This window comes from Vombatus ursinus, unplaced genomic scaffold (genome assembly GCF_900497805.2).
Source record: "Vombatus ursinus unplaced genomic scaffold, bare-nosed wombat genome assembly UNPS02014870.1, whole genome shotgun sequence".
NCBI lineage: Eukaryota > Metazoa > Chordata > Mammalia > Diprotodontia > Vombatidae > Vombatus > Vombatus ursinus.
The window spans coordinates 8,860,804-8,874,515 of record NW_020954648.1 but is presented as its reverse complement, the minus strand read 5'-3'; the positions used below and the strand labels follow the sequence as shown (position 1 = coordinate 8,874,515).

The 13,712-nt window shown below is 39.6% G+C and overlaps 1 protein-coding gene across 3 annotated transcripts in view; it reads left to right on the top strand.

Annotated features, from left to right (window-relative positions):
- The window catches only part of ATP6V0A4 (ATPase H+ transporting V0 subunit a4), a 72,563-nt gene that overhangs the window by 17,640 nt on the left and 41,211 nt on the right, over positions 1 to 13,712 (top strand). For all 3 annotated transcript variants that reach the window (XM_027842320.1, XM_027842319.1, XM_027842321.1), the window contains 5 exons: positions 1,560 to 1,693; positions 4,956 to 5,034; positions 7,885 to 7,979; positions 10,621 to 10,746; positions 13,267 to 13,361. In XM_027842320.1, the coding sequence (XP_027698121.1) occupies positions 1,577 to 1,693; positions 4,956 to 5,034; positions 7,885 to 7,979; positions 10,621 to 10,746; positions 13,267 to 13,361 (512 nt within the window). In that variant the 5' untranslated portion in view covers positions 1,560 to 1,576. The remainder of the gene's footprint in view (positions 1 to 1,559; positions 1,694 to 4,955; positions 5,035 to 7,884; positions 7,980 to 10,620; positions 10,747 to 13,266; positions 13,362 to 13,712) is intronic.

Below are 13,712 nucleotides of genomic sequence, written 5' to 3'. Positions count from 1 at the left end.
TTTTAAAGCTGCGTAGCATAGTGGATAGAGCAGAGGGGCCTGGAGTCAGAAAGACTTGGGTTCAGATGTGGCCATAGACACTTACTAGCTGTGTGATCCTGGACACTCACTTAACCTCTCTTTGCCTTAGTCTTCTTATCTGTAAAACGGGGATAATAATAGCAGCTCTCTGCCAGTGTTGTTGAGAGGATCAAATGAGATAATAATTGTAAAGTGCTTAGTACAGTGCCTGGCATATATATGTGTGTGTGTGTATATATATATATATATATATATATATACATATATGTTATTTATTTATTTCTTCATTCACTTTTTGAATTATTGTTATTACTATTATACCCCCAGAGCATAGCACAGTGCCTGGGAAATAGTAAATGCTTCATCAATGCTTATTGACTTGACTTGGATGTTGGAACTTAGGGACAGCTGGGTGTGGGAGTGGCCAAAGGCTGGGGGGTCAAGGCCTCCCAAGGTTTTCTGTTCTAGAAAGTCCCTCCTTGTCTGCTAGGAATCTTTCACTTACAGTAACAACAACGGCAGAGCTATATAGGAAGGGTTTTGTTCTAAAGTTAAGAAATTTAGGGGGCATCCCAAGTCTGTACCCTCCCAGCATAACCTTCTCTTACTCCCTAGGTGATGTCCTTGCCCTATCTACCTGAGAGTCAAAAACACTTCTGTTTGTTTTGTTTTTTATTTTTCCTCCTTACCTCCACTTCTGTTTCTCTGACTTCCTTCCAGACTCAATTCAAAGACCACTTTCTGTTAGAGGGCTTACCAATAACCTTCTTCTCTAACTTTATATTCCATCTACTCTGTATAAATCTTGAATGTATCTTTTTTAAGTGTTGCTCAAATGCTTGTTGGCAGATTGTGCTATTAGATATTGTGTTATTAGAGACTGTATTATTAGATACCCAAAGGAGGCTTGTGAAATTTCCTTTTCTGGATTTATCTTAAGACTAGGAAAGATACCTATCCTTCCCAAATGGCTTTCATGCAGTGTTTTTGTGGAGACTGAGCAGAGTTGGTAATGAAGTGTTAACTTGGTTAATCTTGTCACATACTGGGTGGCGACTGTTGATGTCCAGTGCGGAGGGAAAGCAAATAAGCAACCAACAAGCATTTATTAAGCTCTTCCAATGTGCTGGGTACTGGGCCAAGTGCTGGGGATATAAAGAAGAGTAAAAACAGTCCCTGTCCTCAAGGAGCTTATGTTCTAATTGGGAACACAACATAGGTACATACAAGATACATATGGAGTAGATAGAAGCTAAGTCAGAAAGTCCTTTTTAGAGGCAGCATAAGTCAAGGCAGAAAACTCTGGGCCTGGTTCTCATCTCATGCCATCTCTATGGAGCCTTACTTTTCTCATCCATAAAGTTGAGATTATGGAGTCCTTTCTAGCTCTAAAATTCGACAGTTTTACATCTCTGATTGTATGCCTCATCTAAATTTTTTCTATTGCTTGAATTTATCTGAAATCCCAATGCCCTCTTAAAGTTTTTATGGTAACATATCCACAACTTCAATAATGCATTTCCTACCTCCTCTTTCAGACCAAGACTGAGCCAGCATGGCATCTATATTTCGGAGTGAGGAGATGTGCTTGTCCCAGCTGTTTCTGCAGGTGGAAGCTGCGTACTGTTGTGTAGCAGAACTTGGTGAACTAGGATTGGTTCAGTTTAAAGATGTAGGTACAATATCATTTGGAGTCATAGTGGGATGGGGACCGGAGAATTACAGTTACTCTCTGTTCATCTTTTTGGTTTTTATATAGTATCTTAAAGTTTATAAAGTAGTTTCCTCCTGCCATCCCTGTGAATTATGTTGTAAGAGGGTTTTGTTTTTTTTGTTTTGTTTTTATATTTGGGTTCTTCAAGCACAGTCATTTTTATTTATAATTGGCTAAGGCTTTCCTTACGCTGCGTTCAATTAGCTGAGACTCCTAACTGTTTCTGCTGAGATAAGAAACTGGTCGGGGATAAAAGAATTTTTACTTTTAAGAGCCACTGGGGTTCGTAAATCCCAGACTACCCCGCCAGTATTTATTAATTTTACAACTTGATCTGATGTGATTTTTCTTCAGTTATCTTTTGAAATATAAATCTCCTTCCTCTCAGTCTATTATAAATCTTACAAGTGCATCTATGAAAAGTAAATCTTTACTTTTTCTCCTTTTGGCAGTTGTAAATTCCTCTCTGGCAGTTATAAATCTGAAATTGTTTCTTTTCTTTTTTCTCTCTGTAAGTAAAGACTATATAAGCTTTTAGGAAATCTCGGTCCTTTACTTAGACTTAATTAAGATACTGAGCATGTAAATAATTTGTCTCTCTGTTGATAAGTATCATAGGCAGCAATGTCTATCAATAAATCATTTCACATTTATTATTTCATTTTATTCTTGTAAAAGTCCCTATGAGATATGTAATGCAGTTATTTTTATTCCCATTTTATGGATGATAGGGCTGAATCCCAAGAATGGTAAGTGATTTCCCCATAGTAGGTTTTATGTGTAATTTGAACCTAGGTCATGCTGACACCAGATCCAATGTTCTTTCTATTATACCTGCCTGCCTTATTTTAGGGATGAGGAAACCAATGTGATGGAGCTAGAACTGAAAGCTAGGTTTCCTGGCTCCATCACACTTTCTTGAAGGTAAACAGTCAACATAGCTGGCATAGGAAGGCAAAATGAAATGTAGTAGAATAAACAATGAATTGGGAATCAGAAGTCTTGCGTTGTAATTCTGGTTGTGACAACTAACAATTTGGAATCTTGAAAATCATTTTCTGGACCCTCATTTTCCCCTTTCTAGAATTTTTTTCATTTTCAGGAGTGAGTGAGAAATGAGGTTAAGGCTAATAGTAGGTCATAATATTAACTCATCTTATTGATGAGGGAAAACCTTAAATGCTTGTCCACAGCCACACAGCTAGCAGGGTTCAAACCCTGGTTTCTTAATCCCAAATCCTTCCCTTTATGAAATCCTCCAGAAGTAAAAGTACCCCATGTTACAATATTCTCCTTTTTCCCTGACTGGCATTTTTGGGAAACTTCGAATTAGTTCAGTAATTTGATCCCTATAGATATAATTAGTGTAATGGGTCACTGAATCTTAATTACTTACCTACGCAGTTAAAGTTTGATTTCTAGGTTTGATTAGTATAATGGTTCACTGAATCTAAACTACTTACCTAGGTGGTTAGATAGCATAATAGAGAGAGTGCTGATCCTGGAATCAGGAAGCCATGAGTTCAAATCCTGCCTCAGACACTTTACTATCTGGATGACCTGAGCAAGTCACTTAACCCCTGTCTACCTCAGTTTCTTCATCTGTAAAATGGGGATAATAATAGCATCTACCTCCCAGGGTTGCTGTGAGGATCAAATGAGATAATATTTGTAAAAGTACTTTGCAAACCTTAAAGCATATAAATGCTAGCTCTTATTGGTGGTATGAACATAGGAAGGCACTTAACATCCCTAATCCTCAGTTTCCTCATTTGTAGAATGGAAATATCAATTTGACTTTATCAGTTGGGAGATGGCTTGAGTTTTTATAAATTTGACTCAGTTCCCTTTATGTTTGAGAAATGAGGCCTTTATAAGAGAATTTTTTTTTTTAAAAATTTCCCCCCCCCCCCCCCCCCCGCTTCTTGCTTTCTTTCTCATTTTGGCTGCCTTCAGTTTTGTTTGTGAAGAAACCTTTTAATATAATCAAAATTATCAATCTTACCTCCCATGACCTTCTTTATCTCTTTTTTTTTTTTTTGGTCATAAACCCTTCCTTTATCAATAGATCTGACAGGTAATTCTTCCCATACTCCCCTGATTCGATATCTCCCTTTATGTCTAAATCATGGACCCGCTTTGACCTTATTTTGGTATATACAATGTGAAATGCTGGTAAATGCCTAGTTTCTGTCAAAGTTGCTTCCCAGTTTCCCCAGCAATTTTTGTCAAATAATGAATTCCTGCCCTGAAAGCCTGGATCTTTGGGTTTATCAAACATTGCATTACTATGATCAATCTGAGAGAGCTGACTGGGGCAAGGAGAGTTTAAATGAATCGCCTATGGTTACAAAGCGAATATATGTCAGAGTGTGTACTCCAACCTAGTTCATCCTGACTTGTAGACCAACTTTGTTATTCACTATGTCACACTACTTCCATGTCAGCCAACAACAAGGATAATGGCCAAGACTGAAATCTAGACTGAGGACTGAGGAATAAGGCTTTTTCTGAAGTGGAGATGATATTTGGGATTCAGATGGAGGGATGGGGATTAAGAGAGCCCCTATGACTACTTCCTATTTATCCTGTATATAGCTGGTTTTATGTTGTCTCCCCCATTAGACTGTGAGCTCCTTGAGGGCAGTAACTGTCTTTTGTCTTTTTTTGTATCCCCAGTGCTTAGGACAGTACCTGGCACATAGTAGGTGCTTAATAAATGCTTATTGACTGACTGACAGGATTGTTGTTAGGATCAAATGCAGTAATAAATGTAAAGCACTTTGCAAACCTTAAATCTGTATATTAATGTCCACTATCATAAATATGTATTCTTCCTACTTATTGGCCTTCATGTTGTCATTGTAGTGGAGTTTTAAGTTATCCCTTAGTAGGTGTGTTAAATCTCCTTTCTTCTCCCCCTTCTTTCTATGATCAAGGTCACACCAGGGTCATCTGAGTCTTGGTGGTTTTTTATTTTACTGAGCGTGGTAGGGGCTCATTTGGTCAGCAAATGGAGCCACACATAAGGAATCCTTGGAAGGGAAACATTTAACTCTTTGTTAGGTTTGGGGCAGGTAGAAGTCCTTGTGAGGAGTGTGGAAGGTGTATCCCCCATGTAATTTTCTTAGAGTATTTTAAAAGGAAGAAAAAGAATGAACAAAAGAGCAGAAGATGTCAGTAGACATTACTGATGTATTCTTTTGGTTTTTTTTTCTAGCTAAATGCAAATGTGAACAGCTTTCAACGAAAATTTGTGAATGAAGTCCGAAGGTGTGAGTCCTTGGAGAGAATCCTCCGTAAGTCAGTGTCTTACTAACGTCTGAGAGAGTTCTTTAGTCAGTGGCCAAGAAACAGGGACAAAAGGGAGCTCGTACACTGCTACCAAGAGAACAACACGATTGTCAAACATGGTCAGGCTGTCCTCTGACATTCACATGAAATTCAGTTTATAGAATAAGTAAAGTTTCTCTACTCTTGAGTTGCAGGATCAATCACAAATACCTGAAACTTGCCTCAATTAACCCATTATGAATCAATCACTGTCTGAATTTATTAAAATCATTCTTGGACTTGTTTCCAATTTCAGCCATTTTCACTTTTTCCAAAAGAGATTAGAAGTGGTATGATGAAGAAAGAGCATAGATCTTGGAGTAAGGGGTTCTAGGTTCAAGTTCTAACCCTCACGCTTACTACTTGAGTGACCCTGAGCAAATAATTTAACCTCTATCAACCTCAGTTTCTTCATCTGTAAAATAGAAATATCATCCCATACCTCAGAGCACTTTAAAGCACTTTCTTATAAGTGGACACCATTAGTTGTGTTATAAAGGGAGTATATGTTTTGGTGAACAAATCAGTGTTTTCCTTAAATCTATACTCTTCCTTCTATCATATTCCATCTTTGCCTCCATCTTTCCAAACTAAGAAGTCCTAGTTCTCTTCATCCTTTGCATCATTTTAGGTCTTTAAACCCCAAATGGGGTTGTGGTGAGTCAAACATGACTGAAACAACTCAATACCAACACTCTATTTTCCAGCTTTTAAAAAATATCTTCTTTGCAATGCAGTCACCAAAACTGGATGCAAGATTTCAAGGTTTAATACTCCCCAAACCAAAGCAATGGACACGCTTCATAGAATCCCTAGCTTCCTTCAAAGCTGACTCAATTGCTGCTTTTTTAGGGATTCTTAACCTAGGGCTTATGGACCCCTTAGATTTGGGGGGAGGGGTCTGTGACCTTGGGTAGGAACAAAATCACATCTTTATTTTCACTAACCTCTAACTGAAGATTAGTATTTCCTTTAACTGTGAATGAAAAAAAATACAGCAAATATTATTATGGAGTCCATAGGTTTAACCAGGTTGCCAAAGGGGCTCATAAAACAAAAAAGGTTAAGAACCCCTATTGTAGATTAATCTCTTCTGATTGCCCCTCCTGGAAATTTTTATATAATTTTATATTTAATTTCCTATGGATATGTTGCCTTCCCCTCCACCAAAATTGTAAATACCTTGAGGCAGGGGAATGTTTCATTTTTATCTTTTATTCCCAGGACTAAATCTAGTGCCTGGTACATTATAGACATTGAATACGTGCTTGTTGAATTGAATTTCTGTATTGTACAGCCCTTGAGTTGAAAGTAAGGGGAAGTAGATTCTAACTAGTTTCTGTTCCATTCTCGAGGGACATCTTATTCCTTTATTCTTTATGTTCTTTAAACTTAGGTAGAGTTTGGGGGCCTGAAATTAAATCTATTAATAAACATTTATTAAGCGCTTACAGTGTGCCAGGTGCTAAGCCAAACTCTGGGTATATAAAAAGAGGCAAAAGACAGTTCCTACCTTCAAGGAGCTCACAGTCTAATGGGGGAGACAACAAAATTGGAGATTATTTTGTTTTTTGCCTTTTTAAAGATTGCTTGGCACATAGTAGGTCCTTGATAAATGCTAGTTGACTATTTGATGTCTTAAGTTGCTTTGGTTAATTAAACAATATGATATAGCTCTGGCTCCATTTCCATTTCTGAGCATTTCCCTGGCTGTTATAATGAAGTAAAAGGACTTCCCTAGGCAACGAAGGATGGTAGAGAAGAGGTTGGGAACTCCCTATCTGAGACCCATGACCACAACGTGAGACCCTTTATCTGGCATCTGTATGTGCCAGTATGGTAACCAGCTATAAAACAATACTATCTAACAGTTTACATAACTTTACAATTATTATCTCATTTGATCCTCACAACAATGATGGGGGGTGGGGGGAGGTAGTTGCAATTATTATCCCCATTTTACAGATGAAGAAACTGAGGCAAACAAAGGTTAAGTAGCTTGTCCAGTGTGACACAGCTAGAGTCTGAGGCCAGATTTGAACTCTTCCTAATTCCAGGTCTAGCTCTCTATCCACTGTGCCGTCTAGGTGTCTTGAAATAAAATAGAAACCTTGTGTGCTCCTAAGATGATTCTTCTGTTCAGCAAGTGCCATGTTTGATCACAGTATCAGTGACTTCCTTTAAGACTCAGTTCACCTTGCCCAGTTTCTCTCATGCCTTCCCCAATTAGTTTACCTTCCATTTACTCTTTATATATCTTATATGTGCTTAGTTATTTATATGTTGTGTCTTCTATTAGAATGCAGTCTCCTTGAGGGCAGGGATTGGGTTTGCTTTTCACTGTATCCTCATCTCTTCGCACAGTTACCAGTATGTAGTAAGCACTATGAAAATAAGTGTTTGTTGATCGATTAATTGAACCATCTTCTCTATTATGATTGGCCAGGCTTGGGGTCAGGACCCACAGAAAGAGATGAAATAAGCTGTTTATGAGGACTCAACCCACAAAGATGTTCTCATTGGCAACATCCTTAGACTAGAGACAAGAAAAGGAGGGAAATGATATGTGTGTGTGGCGGGGGATGTTTCTCAGAAGCAGTACTGTGCTGAGCAGGCCAGGTGTACTGGTCCAGACAACTTTCGTGGGCTGGGGTGATGGTGGTAGAAGAGGAAGAGGCTTGGGATTTCTGGAGGACACCTCTCATGTTGGAAAAGTTCCTAAACCAGTTTCCTAGGTATAGAGAAACAAGTTAGTTTTCTGGATCAAGGAAATGGTCATTTAGCCTAACTTCTGTGATGTGTTTTTTTCTTATTAGGTTTTCTGGAAGATGAAATGAAAGAGGAGATTGTGATCCAAATACCTGAGAAATCTCCACAGACACCTCTGCCTAGGGAAATGATTGACCTTGAGGTATGTTAAGGCTATTCTGTCGTCAGTAAAAGGCTTCTGTCCCCTAGAGCATTGGTAACTGGGCTGATATTGCCTCACTTACTGAAGGCGCTGAGGAAATTTGGCAGGTAGATTTCTAAAAAGTTGAGGGAGGCCACCTCGTCCTTTTACAGATACGGAAACTGAGGCTCAGGTTGTGACTTGCTTAAGGCCACATCAATAGTAAATATCAAAGGTAGGATTTGAACCCAGATTCTCTGACCCTAGAGCCAGTATATGATCTTGCATATTGACTGCATCCATATTAGATGAACTCTCCTTCACTCTGCTCCATCCCCCCAACATGGAAAAGGAAATCAGATTAGTTTACTTGATGTATGGTTTAGGACAAGGGCAATGAGTTTGGAGAAACAATGAAGGGAGGAGTGGAGAAGGGAGACACTGTGGCCTTTGACTATCTCCCATGGAGGGTTCTGAGTCAGTATCTTAAGGAGAATGGGAGAGCTACAAGGCAGGAAATAAAGGAGAGACCCTTTGCTGTGTGCCAGAGATTGTCCTGATTCCTGTTGCCGAAGCTGGTGGCCTTGGCATCAGGAAGAGAACTAGGCAATGGGAAGGATGAATCTTAGCTCCAACTGAGATGGGGTGAAACAGATTCAAGAGGGTGGAGTTTCCATGCACAGTGAGCTTAAGGCAAGACCACATGAGGATAGGAAAACTAATATTTGACAGTACTTGATCTTTCTCCCCTTGTGTTATCATGCCTTCCTTCCTCAGTCTGTATCCCCAGGGTATATTCCTCAGTACTTGCCCTAGGTAAAAATATTGACCTTTAAAGTCAATAAGATCCAGCCATCTAGTTCAACTATTGCAACAGCTCGTGGTGGGTCTGCCTGTCAAATCTCTCCTTGCTCCAATGCATCCTTCTTTCAGCCGCCTTTGTGTCCCTCACCCCAGCCCCACTCAATCAACTTCACTTTCTCCCTGTTGCCTCCAGGATCAAATGCAAAATCCTCTGTTTGGTTGGTGTTCAAAGTCCTCCATAACTTAGTCCCTTCCTGCCTTTCCAGTCTTTTCACATCTTACTTTCCCACACTTACTCATCCATTCAATGAGGCTAGCCTACTTGCTATTCATGAACAAGACACTCCATCTCTCAACTCTGGGCATTTTCTCGGCTGTCTCGCAGGCCTGAACACTTTCTCTCCTCTGCTTGTTGGCTTCCCTGACTTCCTCTAAGTCCCACCAAAATCTCACCTTCTATGGAAAGACTTTCCCAATCCTTCTTAATTCTAGTGCCTTCTTTCTTTTAATTATATCACCTTTTTCTTTTTAATTATTTCCTATTTATCTTGTATGTAGCTTGTTTGTATATATTTGTTTACTTGTTGTCCTCCCTGTTAGATAGTGAGCTCCTTGAGGGCAGGGACTGTCTTTTTCCTTTTTTTTTTTGGTATCCCCAGCACTTAGCATAGTGCCTGATCATAGCAGCCCCTTAATAAATATTGATCGATTGACTCACTAGCTGTGCTATACCAGATGAGGAAATTCCTAATTTTCTGAGAATTAATTTGGGTGATGTAATATAGGGGTTAGATCTCTGAATCTGGAGTCAGGAGGAACTGGAATAAAATTGTTCCCCTAGATTTACAGCTCTGGGCTTTACTTCTCCTGTTTCCTCCTCTTTAAAATGAAGATAATGATTAATCAAATGAATATTCTATATAGTGCCATAGTGAACTGTTATTATGGATCATTGGGTTTGTAACTGGCATGAGAGTAGGGGGACCGTGAATGGTGGAAGACTATCCCATGGAATTTACTCTGTGTAATTCAGCATAGATGCAAATGGGCATCATGTTTCTACATTTGAACTTTCTCCTGGATTGTTGGTCGATTTTATGTTGAGTTATTCCCAAACTTTAGTTTTAGTTTTATATCAAAAGGTGTAATTTAGTGAATAGAGAGCAAGAAAGCAACTCCTTCAAAGGAAGAACTGGGTTAGGGCTCTGAATCTGATATATTCTGGAGGTGAGATCTTGGGCAAGTCACTTAACCTCTCACTGCCCCAAATAACTTTCATGATTATAAATTGTGTACAATGGGTCCATCTGCTTAGGAAGAAGGAAGTTTCTCAGTAGGACCCTACAGTTGAGGTCCAATAAAAATGTTTGTTTACACATACACACACACACACACACACACACTCGTAAAAGTCTTAGTACAGTTTGAAATATTGTAATCAAATCTAGGCTAAATCATCTTTTGCTGTTCAAATCTTGAAATAAAGCCATTTGCCAGGTATTAAGAGCCTCCCTAAGGGCAGCTACGTGGCATAGTAGATAGAGTACCAGATGTGAAATCAGGAAGACTCTTCTTCCTGAGATAAAATCTGACCCCAGACACTAGCAGTATGACCTTGAGCAAGTCACTTGACCCTGTTTGCCTCAGTTTCCTCATCTATAAAATGAATAGGAGAAGGAAATGGCAAAGCACTCCAGTATCTTTGCCAAGAAAACCCCAAACGGGGTCACAAAGAGTTGGATGCAACTTGAGGGATGTGACTTGGTCCTTTAGTTCTCCGAGGTTCTTAACTTGTTATTTCTACCAAGAGTGTCCAGAGCACTTGTAATGTGGTTTCCCGTTTCTTTTTCTTTCCAAGATCACTTTGGAAAAGCTGGAGGGAGAGCTGCAGGAAGCCAACCAGAACCAGCAGGCTCTGAGAACCAACTTCTTGCAACTGACAGAGCTCAAATATCTCCTGAAGAAAACTCAAGACTTCTTTGAGGTGATGATTTGAGCTGGAGCAGTTAGAGGGCTGAGAGTCCCAACTCTTCCATTTGGGACACTGGTTAATTTGCTTTAGAATGGGAATGAATCACTCTTTATATTTCAGATTGGTGGGACAAGGAGGGGGGTCAACTGGGGAAAGAGAAGCAGCATTGAATGGTGATAAGATTACCTTTTCTTGGCCTAATGGAATTCGCCAAGAAAAGATGAGGTGGAGGACAGAGGGTCCATCAGGTGATAGCCTGAATGGAGTGGAACTCTGTGAGTGCTAGACGCTTACAAACATACCTTGGGGGCAAGGTAGGTCGCCTGGGACCATAAGCTTGGATTCAGTTCTTAGTGGGAAAGTTCTTCTTTCTTTTTGTTTGTGGAAAGAAGTAACAAAGGGAACAGTTTTAAAAATTACATATAGTAGTAGAGTCAAACATAAATTTAAAAAAAGAAGAAAAAAACTAGGGAGGAGAGAGAAAAATGGGAAAAAAAACCCCCAGGGAACAGGAAAACAAGAGAAAAATATGTTGTTTTATTTTCCTAAAAAAAAAAAACCTCAAGAAACAAAAAACCCAACAACAACAACAACAACCCACAAAACCAAAAACAAAGAAATCCAGCAGGGAGCAACATCAGAGGGAAAATTTGTGGTGCCCCCTGCTGGCCAATATTTTATATCCATGTTTTACTGGAAGAAACGACAAGATTATGAAGCCCAGGGAGAAAAATATAGGGGAGAAATAGAAAAAAAATCATCATAGAAAAATAGATTTGAGGGTAGGAATGAGGGAACAAGCAAGAACAGACATTGCTGGGAAATACAACATAAAAATTCTGCCTCCTATTTCATTTCTAAAGTACTTTCTATTCATTTTCGATGGTAGAGTGGGAATGAGCACTGGATATATGATGTCCGAAGACCCGAGCTCAAATCTTACCTTTGTTGTTCACTTCCTATGTGACTTTGGGCAAGTCATTGAACCACTCTGTGAAACCTCAGTTTCCTCATCTCTAAAATGAAGGACTGTAAGAGACCCTCTAGCTGTCATTCTATGCCCTTTACTTGCTTGTGCTTTGTGTCATAGATGTTGGGTTTACATATTGAAAACTTTAATTTTAAGTGGAGTGAATACTTTAATTGACTTAAAAGTGTTGTTATTGTCAAGTTATTTCAGACTCTCCGTGACCCCCTTTGGGGTTTTCTTAGCAAAGACACTGGAGTGGTTTGTCATTTCCTTCTCCAACTTCTTTTACAGATGAGGAAACTGAGGCAAACAGGGTTAAGTGACTTGCCCAAGGTCACACGGCTAGTATCTGAGGCCACATTTGAACTCAGGAAGATTCAGGCCCAGCACTCTGTGCGCCATGGCGCCATCTAGCGGCCCTGACTTAAAATGACCACCTTTTAAATTACTTTTTTAATTACTTAAAAAATATCTCAGATAAGAGTTTACATTTTGTGTTGCTTTCCTGTTACAAAAAAAAGTTAACATGATGCAATAAATTCAATTAGACAAATGTTTATTAAATAGCTAATATGTACAAGGTATCGTGTGGAAAAATAAAAATAAAAAACCTACAATGATCGGATCCTAAATCCTAGAGGGAGAGGGGAGCTCAGAGCCCAGCCCCCTCATTTTAAGGAGCTGAGGCCCAGGGGGTTAAGTGACTTCCCCATCTATTGGAACAGTAAGCATACTGACTGTAAGAATACTATTCCCACTTTAGTCTAAGTGGTTTTACATAGTGGCAAGAAGAGGATACTAATATCTTGGATTTTAGAGCCCAACCCCCTCATTTTACAAATGAGGAAACTGAGGTCCAGAGAGCTTTGGTGATTTGCCCAAGGCTACACAGATCTGGATTTGAATTCATGTCCTTTGGCTCCAAATTCATTTACCATGTTGCAGTTCTATCTATGAACCTGACTCTCAATTCTAGCTCTGGATATTATATGAGGCAAACTTATGCAAGCAGGTGCAGTGGACAGAGGGCTAGCCCTGGATTTAGGATGACCTGAGTTCAAATCAGACCTCAGATTACTTACTACCTTTGTGATCCTGAGAAAATCACTTAACCTGGTTGTTGCCTCAGTTTCCTCATCTGTAAAATAGCACCTGCCTCCCAGGATTGTTGTGAGGACCAAATAAGATGATTGTAAAAGGCTTAGCACTGTGCCTGACACATAGTAAGTGCTATATAAATGTTAGCTATTGTTATTTGTGTTGTTTCAAGACTAGAACATTATCTCTGTCAAACTAGCCCGGCTGAAACGTGTTGGCATCTGCGGGACCAGAAACAAAACAATGTTTTGTAAAAGCAATAGGCATAAGAGGGTGTGAGGTTTGGAGTTCTACCCCTCAGCAGGGTTTTTGTTAGGAAAAAGTTGGGAAATGCTTCCTCAGACGGAAAACAACACAGCAGTTTGATGCTTTTATTTTTATTACCTTTAAAAACAGGTAAGAGATGCTGCCTTTCAGGTCATTTTACAATACGTAAATTCAGTGGATTGTGTTTTGACTTTCAGACTGAAAGCAGCTTAAGTGATGATATCTTGAGTGAAGACACCTCTGGCCTCTTGGAGCTGAGGAGCGTCCCTTCAGCAGTGGCTGGGAAACTGGGGTTAGTACATTGCCTCTATCCACGTGTCTTCCAGGTGTCCTCAACACCTCCTTTAATTCTGCTTTCTTTATAAGCTGGAGTGACTCAAATTCTCTTTCCATAGTCATGTCCTTAATGTATATTCCCAGAGGGAGAATCAGATAGGGCAATAAAAGCCATTGTATAGTGAAGAAACAAGTGAGAGAGAAGAGGCCGTTACTGGGTCGGGAGAGAGGGGTAGAAATGTGGGATTCAGGAGTCAGGAGCCCTGACCTTTGTTTCAATGCTCCCTTACCACCTCGTGCAACCTTGCCCAAGTCATTTCAACTCTGTGTTTCCTTTGCCTCATCTGTAAAATGGGGATAATGAACT